Source organism: Sorex araneus, chromosome 2 (genome assembly GCF_027595985.1).
Source record: "Sorex araneus isolate mSorAra2 chromosome 2, mSorAra2.pri, whole genome shotgun sequence".
Lineage (NCBI taxonomy): Eukaryota > Metazoa > Chordata > Mammalia > Eulipotyphla > Soricidae > Sorex > Sorex araneus.
In genome coordinates, this window is record NC_073303.1 from 129,500,857 (window position 1) to 129,516,413 (window position 15,557).

Sequence of the window (15,557 nt, forward strand, 5' to 3'; positions counted from 1 at the left end):
TTCCTGGGTGCAGAGCCAGGAGTAAGCCCTGAGCATTGCCAGGTGTGGCCCTAAAAATAGAAAAGCAAAACAAATGAGAAGCTGGCGTGTCGGGGCTGAGCACCACACCCGTGTCTGGGAAGAGGCTCCCTGGGTCCACCTGCAGGAGAGGCCACCCGCCCTGGGACACCCGCAGCGCCCACGGGGCACCCCCCACCACGTGCAAAGGAAAACCAAGACACATTTGCAAACGTGCCATAGAGATTTTAATGAAAAAATTAGAAAAGTGCATTATTTTACAACACTACAGTAAGTGGCTCTTTCTCTGTAAAGACATTGTAAAATATATACAGGGCTGCTCTAGTGCATTCGTTACAAAAGGAAGATGCAATCCCTTGCATAAGTCACATATTTTACACGGGCTGGATGTCTACTTGGACGTGTAAACATTGGTGAGTTTGTCTCCGCTCTCCGTGCATGGCGGACGCCTGTCTCCGCTCGGCTCCAGACGGTGCTAAGGCCATTAGTGAACGCGCCCCTCCCAGGCGGGAAGCAGAGGAGGAACGGGAAAGCAAGCGGGTGGGGGGCTCCTCGGCGCTCGAGGGGGGCTGCAGGTCCAACACGGCTCGCCCACCTGCGCGTCCCGGGCCCCGTGGGGAGGGCGGGCGGTGGCCGAGCCATCCCTCGTCCTCCGGGACTGCAGCTGCGCTGCCCCGCTTCTGGTGGGCCGCCGCCCCCCCTCCGCCCTCTCCTGACAGCTGCAGAGTCGAGGGGTGCGTGGGGTGGGGAGGGCCTCGTCACCATCAGAAACGAGCCCCCGTTCTTGCCAAGCCGCGGTGGAGATGTCCAGCAATGCAAAAAAAAAAAAAAATCCAGAGACCCCCATGAGAACCCCTCAGTACACAGACACAAGCCCCAGAGAAATGCACAAGGGTCCGGGCCCCCTCCCCCGGGACCCCCTCCCAGGCAGAGGCCCCCAGACGGCCACTGTGAGGGTGCGTGCAGGCTGGGGCACTTTGGGCTGAGTCGCTCGGCCCGGCTCACAGGTGACATCTGGTTCCGTTCTAGGTACGAAGACACACAGTTGGCAGGGTTAAAAATAGAGCATCTGAGGGGGCAAGTGGTCAGCAGTTTCTGGCCGGCCTGCTGGGGACAGGCGAGCGACCATCTCTGCGGTCATGATCAGGGTCCAAGCTCTGTTGCGGCCTGCAACCTCCAGGGCCCGCTGCCTTCCCACCTGCCCCAAGAGCCCCCCCAGCCCCCAGTGCTGAGACACGGCCGTGGGTGGACTGGGGTGACCTCTGGAGGTCCTGCCAGCCCCGCACGGCTGTCACCGTGCTATTTGTGGGCTGGATAAACAAATATATAATTAGCCTTTTTCAGGAGCGCGTGCCCTCTGAGGAACCATCAAATTACAGAGAAATCTGGTTAATTGTGGGTTCTGCTTCGCTGGGTCCTACTCGGCGTGATTTTCCTTTCACTGGATTTTTATTTTCTTACCCGACTCCTAAAATGCACCTCCAGCAAAGGCACCGTGGTCCGGCCACGCTCCAGGCCCACCTGCGTGCAAGGGCCCCGCTGACCCCGGGCCCGGCTATCTGCAGCCCCGGCCTCCCCCCGAGAGAGGCCCAAGCTACTCTGGGAAACGGGGCCCCTGGGTGGGCAGGAAGCAGCCCCCGCACCAGCCGCCGCTCACGGGCGTCAGCAGCTCTACGAGCAGAAGCTGGGCAGGAACCCACTGGGATGTGTCACCCCACACTGTCACCAAGCCTTGGGCCACCGGAACCAGCGCAGAGCTCGGGAGAGCCAGGGAGGGGCCGGGCGGGGCCGGAGTCCGGGAGGAGCAACAGGGCCTGTCCACGGTGGCTGAGAAGTGGAACGCCACCAGGGAGGGCAAAGCACTCGGCCTCGAGCCTCCCTGTTAGGGGCAGCTGCACCCCCCACCCCCCTGCCCGCCCGCCTGGCTCCTGGAACCCGGGGCAGGCCCGGTTCTGTCTTCACTAGTCCAGGCTAGCGGGTCCTGAGCTCCCCCGCAAGCCCCTGAGTCAAGAGCCGCTCTGAGGGTGCCGGAGGAGTCTGGGCACTGAGCCAGAACCTCCAAGGAGATGGAGAGGGGCCGAGAAGTGCCAGAGAGGGGGCGCCCCACCATCGCCCAGGTGACCAGGAAGGCACCTGGGCTGACCTGCAAGACTCACAAAGTCCAGGCAGAATCCAGGCAGCCTCTACAGGATGGAGTTGTCCTTCTAGAACATTCCACCTCATCCTTCTAGAATGTTCCACCTCAACCTTCCAGAACATTCTATCTTGTCCTTCTAGAACATTCTACCCTCCAGATGTTTAAATGTTCAAAAGTGGGGCACACCCAGCTGACACCCTTACACTTCAGCATCCTCCCCTGAGAGAGGTGACCTGACCACATGGTATGACATAGAAGGCAGGACACGCGTGCGCCTGTGGCCCCGCTGTCCATCTGTCCATCCATCTGTCTGAAAAAGCAGAGTGGCCTCAAGCAGCTGCCTAAGCAACAGGGCACCCCAGAAACAAGTCCCAGGAGACACCAGGCCCACAGCTAGAGTTTCCTCCCGCAGAAAAGGGTTGGGCCGGGATGGTCAGGCCCCCACGGGAACTGGCCCTGAGCCGCGTGTGTGGGTCCTGTCCTCCAAGGCAAGCTGGGCCACAGGACCCCAGGTCGGGAGGACGCCAGGCAGACCTGTGCCCTCTGCTCCCTACCCCCAGGCCAGCGCCCAGGAGCGAGCCCTGTGTGGGCGTGGGGGCAGCCTGGTTCCTGTCACCTGTCTCCAAGGTGGGGAAACTGAGGCCCAGACAGACAAGACGCCCCACCTGGGAGTGGCAGAGGCTGACTCAGGGGCACAAAGGCCCCTCCCCACCCTGCTCTTGTCCTGTCCTGGGCAAGCTCGGGCAGGGAGAGCCCAGGGCGCTGCCCGCTGAGATGTGCCCGCTGTGGCCTCCCTGAAGCCCTGTCATGGGCCCACCCACTGCCAGGGGAAGGCCACCAACGTGCTCCTGCAGTACAAGACACCCGTCACCTATGGTCTGAACATGTCGAGTTGGGGACTTGTCACTGCACTTGTCTCTGCACATGGTCCACTCCACACTGCACACGGCCCACACATCTCTGCACACGGCCCACTCCACTCTGTACATGGCCCACTCATCTCTGCACACAGCCACTCCACTCTGCACACAGCCCACTCATCTCTGCACATGGCCCTCTCATCTCTGCACACGGCCACTCCACTCTGCACACAGCCCATTCATCTCTGCACACAGCCCACTCATCTCTGCACATGGCCCTCTCATCTCTGCACATGGCCCTCTCATCTCTGCACACAGCCCACTCCACTCTGCACACAGCCCATTCATCTCTGCACACAGCCCACTTATCTCTGCACACGGCCCTCTCATCTCTGCACATGGCCCTCTCATCTCTGCACACGGCCCACTCCACTCTGCACACGACCACTCCATTCAGCATGCAGCCCTCTCATCTCTGCACACAGTCTGCTCCACCCTACCATCTAATGACCAATGTCCAGCCAATGGTGGGAGAGGGGTTTTGGGAGAAGGAGGTGGGGTCCCCAGGGGTGGGGCGGACACTGCACCGGCCCTCGGGCGACAGGCAAACCTCAGGAGCCTGGGCACTGCCCAGCCAGGCCCCCACCCTGCTCTGGTGCTCCTGTGGCGGGGGGCAGGGCCAGGACGGCTTCTGGAGGCCAGCAGCAGCGCGGGGAGACTCCCTACACTCCCACTTGCTCCGTCCGCCTGCAGGGCGCGGCAACTGTGCTTCCCTGCTAAGGAGGAGCAGCCCCTCCCCAAGCCTGGCCTTCCTTGCCCCAGGCCCGGGCAGCGCTGACTGTTTGGTCCTGGAAGGCCGGGGGACTCCTGTGACCTAGCAGCAGCCTACTGCGAGTCTCCGGGCACCACACCTGGTCACCCACCATCACCGGCGTGTCCCACACCGTCCTGCTCCCGGGGGGACTCTCAGATGACCGGTGGGCACCCCTGGGGCCGAGGCCGGGTGGCATGGACTGGACTGCCCCGTAGAGCCCTAAGCTCGGGGCTGCATTTCAGAAGTGACAGGGACCGTGTCCACGCTGCGTAGGGCCCGAGAGGTGCCCGGGGTGGGTCACACCAGTGCCTGCCGGGTGCTCGGCCAGTGCTCTGAGCAAGAGCAGGGCTCAGACAGGGGGGCCGGGCACTGAGCAGCACCTCGAGGGCGGGGCTGGGCCCGGCCACAGTCCACGTGGCCAGCACATCCTCCCCGCGCCTGTGTGGGTGCTCTCCCACAGCCCAAAAACAGACACAGGCACCTTCGCATCTTTCCTCGGGGACTCCTGCCTTGGTGCTCGGGGACCAAGGGTGCCGGGAGGGGCACAGCATGGCCAGCCCACCACAGAGTGACCGAGGAATGGACAAGTGATTGCCAGTGAGCACCGGGAAGCTTCGGGCTTCATCCAGGAGCCTGGGCTGGTTTGCACCCAGTGGCCCTGGTGACCCGACTATCTAAGCCTGCTCTCCCCGCAGGCCCCCACGAGGCCCGCCCTCACTGCGCCCGAGTTCCTGAAAGCGGAGGGAAGGCAGGGGCAGCCCACCAGCCGGCTTCAGCCACGCGGAGGACGGGCCTGCCCAGACCAGCGGGCCCCCAGGGTGCCAGTGCTCGGAGAAGCCGGAGTGCGTTAGCCAGGGGCGGGACACCCCGGATCCCAGCCCCCTCGGGCCGGCACCCTGCGGGATGAAGGACTCCACGTTCCGATTTGGCGGCTGAACCTCCAAACGCACTGGGGACAGGAAGCGCAAAAGTCAGTACTCACTCTGTGCTGAAGACACGCAAATCTCACCCAGACGGCCCCCCGGGGCCCAGGGACGGGGTGGTGGACACCGGGGGCTGGGCAGCAGCGGAAGCAGCTGGGCCCGGGCCCCCCTTTCCTGGCCTAGACCCTTTGGGGTCCTAGCCAGCCACAGCTCGGGCGGGAGCCCACGGCAGGAGACCGGCAGGCCTGGTCACCCTCTGCGAGCACAGTCACAGTCCCGGGCAAAGGCGTGCGGAGGGAAGCCCCGGGCCAGGGAGGGGCGCTCACCCAGACTCACACACACGCACACACACACACACACACACACACACACGCACATGTACACACACACACACACACAGCTCCCAGGCAGAGCCGGGAGGAGCCCCGGGCAGTTTGGACGTTCTGGCCCTGAGCTCATCTTCAGAACCCGACTTCGTCCTCTGCAAAGGGAGAAGCGGGGGTGGGGGGTGCTGGACTGGGCTCCCCCAGATCAGAGGCCGAGCCACCGGGTCCAGCCCGTCTGCTCAGAGCAGAGCCCCAGGACTCGCTCCCAGGGGTGCTCGGGGCCAGCCGCGACCAGAGCACCAGGGGCCAGGGACGGTGCTGGGGACGGGAGGACGGGGACAAGAGCCAGCGCACACAGCCAGGAGGGGACGTGTGCCGGGAGCACCGGGCACTCTCGGGCGCCGTCCACTCGCTGGGTCTCACGGACTGAGGAAACTTCCGAGTGAGAGAGGAAATGGAAGATGCAGCAGCTCCAGAGAATAGGCGGCACCGCAGGCCCCCAGCTCCCAGGGCCCCGTCCGGCCCACACGGAAACACTGACGAGCTGGGCCAAGCCCCACCGGCCAGTATCCAGTGCCTCTCCCCGACGCAGGAGCCGTCAGCGGGGCGACTCTGACCCAGACTCTCGGGGCCCGGGAGGAAACATCCTGATTGCAAAGGGGAATCAGCGCTGACCTTGGAAATGGGTGATAGGGCCTAGAGAGCCTGAAGTCCCCTGACTCCTCCTCCAGGCAGGCCCCTGGGTTTCAACAGAGATGTGATTTCAGAAGGGTCTCCCGTGCTCCTGAGGGGGGTCAGTCTCATGGCTCAGATGCATGGTGGAGGCTGGGGCGGGGTGGTGCCGTCTCTGCACCGGAACCTTGCATGCAGGCCACACTCCACTTTGGGAACCTAATGAGTTCCCACACCCTCCTGCGCACTGCAGCCCCCGCATGGTTCACGCAGAGGAGGGGAGGGGAGGGGAGCACGTCCCGCCCCAGAGTGCACTCCCCCGAGTCCCTCCTGCCGCCCACAGGCCCTGCAGGAGTGAGCAGGCCCCCCGGGACCCCCATGGACAGGGCCCCCCAGAGGGCGGCCGGGGCGGCTGCCCTGCTCAGCCCAGACTATCCCCGAGACGCCCCCAGCAGGCCAGCACGCGGTGCTCGAGTGGGAACCACCTCCGTGGCGGGCGTGCGCGGATGCCACAGGAGTGTCCCAGGATATTCTCACTAGAGACGAAAGCGCGTCCACCTAGGCACGTGCCACAACCCCGCCAGGCCCTGCCGTCGGGCAGGTCAGACAGGGAGGCCCATGCGCTCCGCTCCCCGTGCTCCCGCCCCGGAGTTGGTGGGAACGGGAGACGGCCAGAGTAAAATGCCGTTAATACTAGTGTGGGCTCGGGTTGCTCCTCTGCTAGCCTGCGTTTCGTGTTGATGCCGCGTTACCAGCCCCACAAAGCGCATGCTTTGAAATGTGTTTGGACCGGCAATCTGGAAAGAAACAATTCATGGTCTTTGCCCATCTGCCCCCCTGAAAGGAAACGAATACTACTGTGAGCGGAGCAGCTGAGAATCACGGCCGCGGCGCAACGGAGTGAGGGTGGCCCTGGAACTCGCTGGGTCGGGTGAGATGGAATTTAAAAGAAAAGAAAACCATGGGCTTTGCTTTCCCATTTTGTTTGGAAGCAGTGGAAGGCGGGCTTGTGACAAAACAGTGGGATGAGAAAGGAAAATGGATACCTGACACTTCCGTTTTGCATTACATGCTCATGTGTGCACACACACACACGCACACACACGTGCACACACGCACACACACACGCAGACATGCACACACATACATGGACACATGCACACAAGTGTGTGCACACAGAGACACACATGTACACACATGCACACGTGCATATGCACGTACACACATGTGCACAGACATATGCTCACACACATGTGCATACAGATGCACACACATGCATACACACATGTACATGTGTGCGTGCACACACAGGTATGCACCCACACACAAACACACACGCACATGTGCGCACACAACCACCCCATTCTAGGGAGGAAAACAAGGTGTGCGGGCAGGCGAGTGCCCGGGCCACGGCATCCTGTCCGCGCCGTCTGGGGTCTGGGTCTCATACCTGTCCTGCAAGCTGCCCACGCGCTGGGCCCGCTGGGGAGAATGTAAGGCATACGTCGGGGGAGGAAGGGAGGAAGGAATCCATGCTTCATGCTAGAGGCCAGCTTCGGACGGGACAGGCCTTGTTCTCCCCTCGGCGGCTCTGTCTTGGGGGAACGGCAGGGAAGAACGGAACCGAGAGAGGCGAGGGGCGCCGTGAGGCCCGCGGCCCCCGGGGCAAAGGCTGGGACTCATCCTCCGCCTCATCGCCAGGGAGGAAAAGGCGCGTGGCGAGAGCCGCGGCCGTGGGGGGCCCCGCGTGCCGAGCGTCCAGGAGCCTACACGGACTTGCGTCTCCGCACGAGTCTGTGGCTGTCGGTGAAGCTGTGTAGGCCGGGGGAGAGGGAGCTGAGGGGCGACGGGAAGAGGCTGTTTCTCAGTGTGCTTGGCGAGATCTCCTCGATCCGGTACGAGACGGAGTGGAAGTAGTGGGGGCCCAGCTTGGCACTGAAGGAGTTGGGGTGCAGGGCCAGGCGGCCCCCCAGCTCCGGCGGCCGGTAGCAGGTGCAGGAGCACACGGAGTGCAGGTCGCCCACGTCCGCCTTGCCACGAGCCCGGCCGCGCCGTGCCTCCTCGGCCAGGCGCAGGACCACGCTGGCGCGGTTGCCGGCCAGAGACGCCCGCTCCTCCGCGTCCCGCCGCTCGTCCTCGCTGTTCATGGTCAGGAACCTGAGGACCACGAGGTTGAGGAAGGCCCCGATGACCGTCAGCCCCACCAGGATGTACATGAAGCTGAAGGCCACGTAGAGCGGCTTCCGCTGCAGTGCGCCCTTGGTCTGCAGCGCCACGTAGTCGCCGAAGCCGATGGTGGTGAGCGTGATGAAGCAGTAGTAGTAGGCGTGGAAGAAGCTCCACTCCTCGCACTGCGAGAAGGCGGCGGCGCCCAGGCACAGCGTCCCCATGCAGGAGAAGAAGCCCACGGTCACCATGTTCTCCATAGACACCTCGGTGTCCCGCATGCCGCAGCACTTCTTGATGCGCTTCAGCAGGTACCGCACGAAGGTGTTCATGCGCTCGCCCAGGCTCTGGAACATCACCAGCGTCAGCGGGATGCCCAGCACCGCATAGAACATGCAGAAGGCCTTGCCCGCGTCCGTGCCCGGCGCCGCGTGCCCGTAGCCTGGGGGAAAGCAGAGGGACGTGAGTCAGAGAGCTTCCCGGACGGGTGCCCGCGGGGCCGTCCTGCGGGGGGGCGAGGGACAGGGCAGGGCCAGGGAGGAAGCTGTCGGCATCTGCCGCCCCACCCCGAGGCGCCTCTGCCCGGCCCCAAGTTTCCAGGAACCTAAAACCACTGTGAACCACGTCACAGCTGGGGAAAGGGGAGACAGGGCCCCGGGGGTCTCTGGGCGCTGCGGGGCCCTGACACCTACTCCCTTCACACGCCCACGGCCACACGGTGGGTGAGAGGCCCCACCTGTAACTCCCAGCAGTGACCTTGGTGGCCGGCCCTGGGCCCTGTGGGGGCAGGAACAGCCATGTGTCAGGCAGTCTCTGCGGGACCCAGGAGCTATGTCCCGGCCTGTTCCCTGGCCCCCTGCCCCTTCTCCCCGGGGGTTCCCCGGCACCCCCCACTGCCCTGGGCACTGCTCGGGAGCCCCCCACCCACGCAAACAAGCAGAGGGAGAATAAAACTGTGAGCACGTGACTGTGGCCTGAGCAGAAATGGGCATGGGGACGCCCTGGCAGGTGTGAGCCCGGCTCCATGCCCGACGCCGAGAGAACGAGACATCCCCAACTCGGCCGGAGCAGGGACCCGCGGGGGCCAGGCCCCTCTGCTCTCACTGGCCCGAGGGAGGGAGCCGATGCTCTGGCTGGCCACTGGCGGCGCCAGGGAGGACAGGACATGCCGGCTGGCCGCACTGCTCCAGAGGAGAAGCTGCCTAGGGCCGCAGCCGTGCCGAGAGTGGGGCCTGGCCGCATCCAAGCTGCCCGGGCCAAGCGGGCGCCACACCGCCAACCCACCTCCAGCCCAGACCCCTGCCCCAGCGGCGAGGCCCCTCTGGGCGCCGGGGGACACTCCCCCACTCTCCCCAGGAAACAGGACGGGTGAGGCCTCTCTGCACGGCTCAGGCCCCCAACACGGCCACAGCCCAGCGCCCACAGCAGCCCGGGAAGGGAGGGGGAACGCGTTAGTGGACTGGAACTACCCAGCCAGTCCCGGCAGGGTCCACACAGCCAGGGACAGTGGGGAGAGGCTCTCGCTGCGAGGCCCCGAGAGACCGTGTACAAAGACACCAACTGGGGCTCGAGTCCCTGGGTGCAGCCCTGCCGCCCCCAGGGAGCCGTGCAGAGAAGCAGGGGGCCTGCAGGGCTGGGCAGGGCCCCCAGCAGGGCAGCCGCCATGAACAAACAGGGGTAGGGGAGAGAGAGGGGAAGAGAGGGAGTGGGAGAGAGAGAGAGGGAGAGGAAGGGAGAGAGAGAGAGGGAGGGAGAGAGGGGGGGAGGGAGAGAGAGAGGGAGAGGGAGAGAGGAAGGAGAGAGGGAGACAGATGGAGAGGAAGGGAGAGAGAGAGGGAGAAAGAGAGGGAGGGAGAGAGGGAGAGGGAGGGAGAGGGAGAGAGGAGGAAGAGAGGGAGACAGAGGGAGAGAAAGGGAGGGAGAGAGGGAGAGGGAGGGAGAGGGAGAGGGAGAGAGGAAGGAGAGAGGGAGACAGAGGGAGAGGAAGGGAGAAGGACGGAGAGGGAGAGAGAGGGAGAGGGAGAGGGAGAGGGAGGGAGGGGTGGAGGGAGGGAGGGAGGGAGAGGGAGAGGGAGAGGGAGGGAGGGATGGAGGGAGGGAGAGGGAGAGGGAGGGAGGGATGGAGGGAGGGAGAGGGAGAGGGAGGGAGAGGGAGGGAGAGGGAGGGAGGGATGGAGGGAGGGAGAGGGAGGGAGGGAGGGAGGGAGAGGGAGAGGAAGGGAGGGATGGAGGGAGGGAGAGGGAGAGGGAGGGAGGGATGGAGGGAGGGAAAGGGAGGGAGGGAGGGAGGCAGGGAGAGGGAGAGGAAGGGAGGGATGGAGGGAGGGAGAGCGAGGGAGGAAGGGAGGGATTGAGGGAGGGAAAGGGAGAGGAAGGGAGGGAAGGAGGGAGGGAGAGGGAGGGAGGGAGGGAGGGAGAGGGAGAGGGAGGGAGGGATGGAGGGAGGGAGGGAGAGGAAGAGAGGGAGGGAGGGAGGGAAGGAGAGGGAGAGGGAGGGAGGGATGGAGGGAGGGAGGGGAGGGATGGAGGGAGAGGGAGGGAGGGAGAGAGAGGGAGGGAGGGAGAGGGAGGGAGGGAGGGAGGGAGGGAGGGAGGGAGGGAGCACATGGCAGGACGGGAGGAGTGATGCGACGTCTGGCTTCAGACAGAAACCACGGGGCAGGAAAGCCACAGGACTGCCGCCGGTCAGCGGTGACTGTAGGGCCAGAAGCGCCTTCAAGGAGGCGGGCAGCCGGTGTCGGCGGCGGGACGGGCACTGTGCCCATCTGCAGGGCTGGCGGAAATGCTGCCAGATGGAGCCTGGGCCCTGGGGCAGGAACGGGCGCGGGAGTGCGGGGTTGCACCCACCCTCCGCCAGAGGTGCACCCGCTCCACAGGTGGGTCTGTCACCCCAAACAGCGTGGACGGCAAGGGCGGTGCCGGGGTCCAGCGCAGCCCTGCCGTTGGGCATGACCCCACCTCGCGCAGCTCAGAGACAGGCCAGGGCCCGGCAGAACCAGCCCTGCACCGGCCCAGCCCGCACGCACCCATGGGCAGGCAGGAGGGCTGAGCGGGCCTACTCGGGACATGCGTGGGAACCTGTGTGCGAGGACCCTCGAGGACCAGCCTGGCACAGGGGTCAGCCGGCAGGGACCCTCGCCCTGAGCTCCCAGGCACCCACTTGGGGCCTGGTGGGGTCATTCACCCAGTGCTGGCTGAGCCCGGGGGTGCAGAGCCCACGGCCGTGCCCCAGCGCCCCCAACCTCGCCCCGGGGCATGAGTGGGGCCGGGCTGCAGCCCCCAGGGATGAGCTGCCAGAGGCACCTGGTGACCAGGTGGCCAAAGTGCAGGGGAGCCCTGGGCAGGGAGGCGGGCCCCGTGACGGTGACGGTGGCCCAGGGCCCGGGTCTGTCTGTGACTGGCTGCCCACCCCGTCCGCTCTGCGCTTGGCCCCGCCCAGCCACGCACAGCCCTGCCGAGAGGGGCAGCCCCGGGCACCCAGGGGGTCTCCCCTCTAGGCCTCCCTCTCGAAGAACCCAGCACTGGACACAGCTCCTGTGCCAGGGGCCCGGGGCTAGGAACCCCACAGGACCCGCTGTCCACGGCTCCAGGAGTGCGTCCAGCCGCTGAGACCCCCGGGGGCACAGGTGGGCAGAGGTCCCAGATGCGGCTCTTCCGGCCGAGTTGGAGGCCCCCCACCCCTGTCACCATGACTCAGCGGGAGGAGTAGGCGGGGGGCGGGGTCCCAGGCCAGCTGGGCGCTGGGGAGCCAGGGAGGTGCAGTGTGGCCGGGACCACCTGCTCGTCCTGATGGGGATCCAGGGCAGGCGCCCAGCCCACCTGGAAGACCCCCAGGGGCCCTGAGGCGAGCCGCTCCTGCGGGGTGGGCTTCCTGGGCATCAGCCAGCGTCTGCCCCGGCCCCGCCCACTTCTTCCCCTTGGGTCCCTCCTGGGGCCTCACACTCCGTTCATAAGAGCCCAGGAGCAGACTGCAGGGAGAGGGGTGGGACATGGGCCAGGGGAGCACTGAGCAGGCGAGCAGGCATGGTGAGGAGGAGGAGGAGAAGGGCGGGCAGCCTGGAGGGGCCCGTGCCGGACGCCCATCCACCTCCTGCCTCTGAGAGGGCGCGGGCATGTGAGAAGCACGAAGGGGCCGTGTCCACATTCCCGACCCCTGCTGACCCGGCCACGGCCAGGCTGACCACTCCCCACCCCGCCTCCCTCTGCCGCGCCCGCCCTCGGGGCCCACGTCAGAGCACACGCTGCCGTCCCCATTCCTCCAGGGGTGACCCTCCCGCTGCCCCGGTGCCCTCTGCCAGGTGCGCGTGTGCAGCCTGCGAAGGAGCCCGCGGGGGCGGGAGGTGGGGGTGAAGGGCAGGGCCAGGGAGCACAGGACGGACGGGCACCGGCCCGACCGTGGGGCAGCTGCTCCTCTCGGCCTCAGCTCTCCTCAGCCACGCAGCCCTTTGAAGCCTCCGCGGGCAGAGGAGAGGGTGGTGGCTGCCGGGAAGGCTGACGGCCACGGCCCCCTCTGCCCTGAGAAGGCCAAGCGCGGGGCTGAGCCTCGGGCCTCGGGGGGCTCTGCAGGGGACGCCGGCGCTGCTGCAGTCATTTCAGAGCCACAGGACCCACACACCCAGGGTGGGGACCCGGAGTTTCCCTTTGGGGCACGGGGTCTGTCTCTGCACTGGGCAGACAGGTAAGGGACACCCCAGCACGATGGTCACACAACATGCCACAAAACTGCCTGCTTACAATGACAACCATGGGGCCAGAGAGGTAGTCCAGTGGCACGGGGCTTGTCTTGCATGCGGGGGACCCAGGCTTGCTCCCCAAGGTCACTCCGTAGCACACTGCCAGAGGAGGCTCCGGGCATCAGGGGCCGTGGCCCAACACACACACACACACACACACACACACACACACACATTCGGACACACACACACAGACACACACGAATACACACAGATACACAGACACACACAGACACAGGCACACGGACACAACAGAGAGACACACACACACACAGAACCACACACAGATAATTTCATGTTGTGGGAACTTTGCTTTTAAACAAGACAGAGCTAGAGCGAAGGTCCAGCGGGAAGGCCGCTTGCCCTGCACTCCGAAAGCCTGGGTTCGATCCCCGGCATCCCGTACAGTCCCCTGAGCACTTCGGGGTAGGGCCCAAAAACAAAAAAAAGCATGTTTGAAGCCCAAATTATTCGACCTTTCAGATGGGAAATGAAAACTCGAGAGGGAGAGGTGTGGAGGGTGTGGAGGGGGTAGAGAGGGTGGGGGGGGTGGAGGGGGTGGGGAGTGGGGGAGTGGGGGGTGGAGGGGGTGGAGGGGGTGGGGGTGGGAGAGTGGGGGTGGAGGGGGTGGGGTGTGGAGGGCCTGGGGGCCTCTGCCAGGCTGCTCCAACCTCCGCAGCCAGCCCTGGAGCACTGGGCCCCGGGCAGGCCGTGTGGCACATCGGCTCAGGCCCCGATGCCAGGGGAGCTTCCATCTGCTGGCCAGAAACAGGCACTGACCCGCTTACGCCGGCAAACAGAAGGTTCCCGGCTGACCACTGCGACCCCCATGGGTCGGGCGGGGGTGGGGGGAGTTCTGACCTGGACGCCCCTCCCCCGACACCAACCCCCAGCCCCGCGAGTGCTGTGGAAGCGTCCACTGAAAGGGCAGCGGCGTGCGGCCCCAAACACCCAGCCGGGGCCCCAGAGAAGGCCCAGGTGTTGTGCCCCCGTGAGCCTGCAGTGCCCCACCCCTGGCCCGCCAGCCACCAAAGAGGCGAGTGCGCCCTCTATGGGACACTCTGGCCGCTGCAGTGCCAGCCTGCACCTCTGCGGGGTCCAGGGGGGCGGGACGGGCCCAGAGCCGGGTCATGACTCGGCCCACTTCAAGGGGCTAGTGGGTCACCTGGGGTGTCTCTCCGAGGGGGCCACCAGTGAGGCCGTCCTGGGGTCCCACTGCAGGTGCTGCAGGGCACCCCTCACCACGTCCTCTACTCCAGAAGGCCACTGCGCTGGGTCCCCCTGCGCTCAGACTGGACACAGGACACACCCAGAGCAGGCCAGTGTCCCCCTTACTCGGTGCCACGCTGGGGCGCGGGGTGGGTGAGAAGCAGCGGCCCTGCGCGCGGGCCGGGCTCGGGAGGGACACCCAGAGCTGCCCCTGCTCCCGCACACAGCTGGCCCCACGCTGTCCGTGTGGCTGCCTCTGTGGCTCTCCGTGTCCCGGGCGCCAGGGAAGCTACAGGGGAGCCAGTCTCACGGGCACGGGCACTGGGCGGGTGTTAGGAGGGGCAGTGGTCACCCACAAACAGCAGCACCGGGACGGTCACCACAGGGCTCGGACACACCGTGCATGCCGCCCCGCCTCCGGGCCTGGGTCTCCCCTGGCCCTCCAGAGGGCACCCTGGGCCCCGAGCCCAGGCCCTGCCAGGCTGGTCTGGCTCAGGTCCGTGACTCTGGTGCAGGGAGAAAGTGGGACTGGCAGGGGCGCTGCAGACACTGACCTCGGGTCAGACAGTGCCCAGGGCTGCGTGTCTGTGACTCAGAGCAAGAAGAAATCCACAGGATTGCACGGGCAGAGCAAGTGCCCACAGACACAGGGCCCCCCCGCGGAGCCGGGCCACAGACACCACAGACACAGGGCACCCCACGGAGCCGTGCCACAAACACAGGGCCCCCCCGAGGAGCTGTGCCACAGACACAGGGCACCCCACGGAGCCGGGCCACAGACACAGAGCACCCCACGGAGCCGGGCCACAAACACAGGGCCCCCCCCGAGGAGCTGTGCCACAGACACAGGGCACCCCACGGAGCCGTGCCACAGACACAGGGCACCCCACGGAGCCGTGCCACAGACACAGCAGCCCAGGAAGGCGGCTGGGAGAGAATTCACCAGGAGCTGCCGTGGGCAGCAGCAGGTGCTGGTCAGCAGGGGCCATGGAGGACGGAGCTGGCTGCCAGCCTCTGTCCCCCACTCCACGGAGGCACGGCTGCAGCCGGGAGCTGCCGAGGGGGCTGCCATGCACACCCACTCCACGCCCCCACCCCATGGGCCCCCTCCCCCCAGCCATGCCCATGCTGCCACGGCAGGACACGCAGGAAAACACACCTGACACAAGCATGCCCAGCACATGCGCGTGCGCGCGCACACATGCAAACAAATGGACACATGCAGACACTCACACAGGCGAACATGCAGACAAGTTCAGCACACACACACAGGCAAACACGCAGACACAGACACTCACACAGGCACACATGCAGACAAGTACAGCAAACACACACACACACGTCAGTCACAGACGTGTGCACACACACAGGAGTCCTAAACTCACGCAGACACACAGACGCTCGCCCAGGAGCAGGCGCCCCGAGCAGGCACGCAGCCCCACGCACACAGCCCGGTGCTCTGCTCCCGGGCCCCTCCTTACGTAACGCAGCCAAGGTGCGCCCAGCTCCAGGCCGAGTGGAAAAATCCCAGCTGCGCGGCGGGCGTCTGGGCTGCTCCTGGCTTCGTGCTTGACAGCAGGAAGCTGCCTCAGCACGAGCCCCTCCTCTGACCCGGCCCCCACCCCTGCAGGCAGGGGTGTAGAATGGAGAGAAGCAGGAGTCCCTCAGGATGGAGAGGCGGCTGCAGGGCTTCTCCCTG

At 65.7% G+C, this 15,557-nt stretch overlaps 1 protein-coding gene across 1 annotated transcript in view; it reads right to left on the bottom strand.

Annotated features, from left to right (window-relative positions):
* Positions 1-228: 228 nt before the first annotated feature.
* The window catches only part of KCNK9 (potassium two pore domain channel subfamily K member 9), a 52,025-nt gene continuing 36,696 nt past the window's right edge, over positions 229-15,557 (bottom strand). Inside the window, exons 2-3 of the mRNA XM_004618619.2 lie at positions 7,201-8,358; positions 229-801 (exon numbers count right to left, since the gene is read on the bottom strand). Of these exons, the coding sequence (XP_004618676.2) occupies positions 7,517-8,358 (842 nt within the window). The 3' untranslated portion in view covers positions 229-801; positions 7,201-7,516. The remainder of the gene's footprint in view (positions 802-7,200; positions 8,359-15,557) is intronic.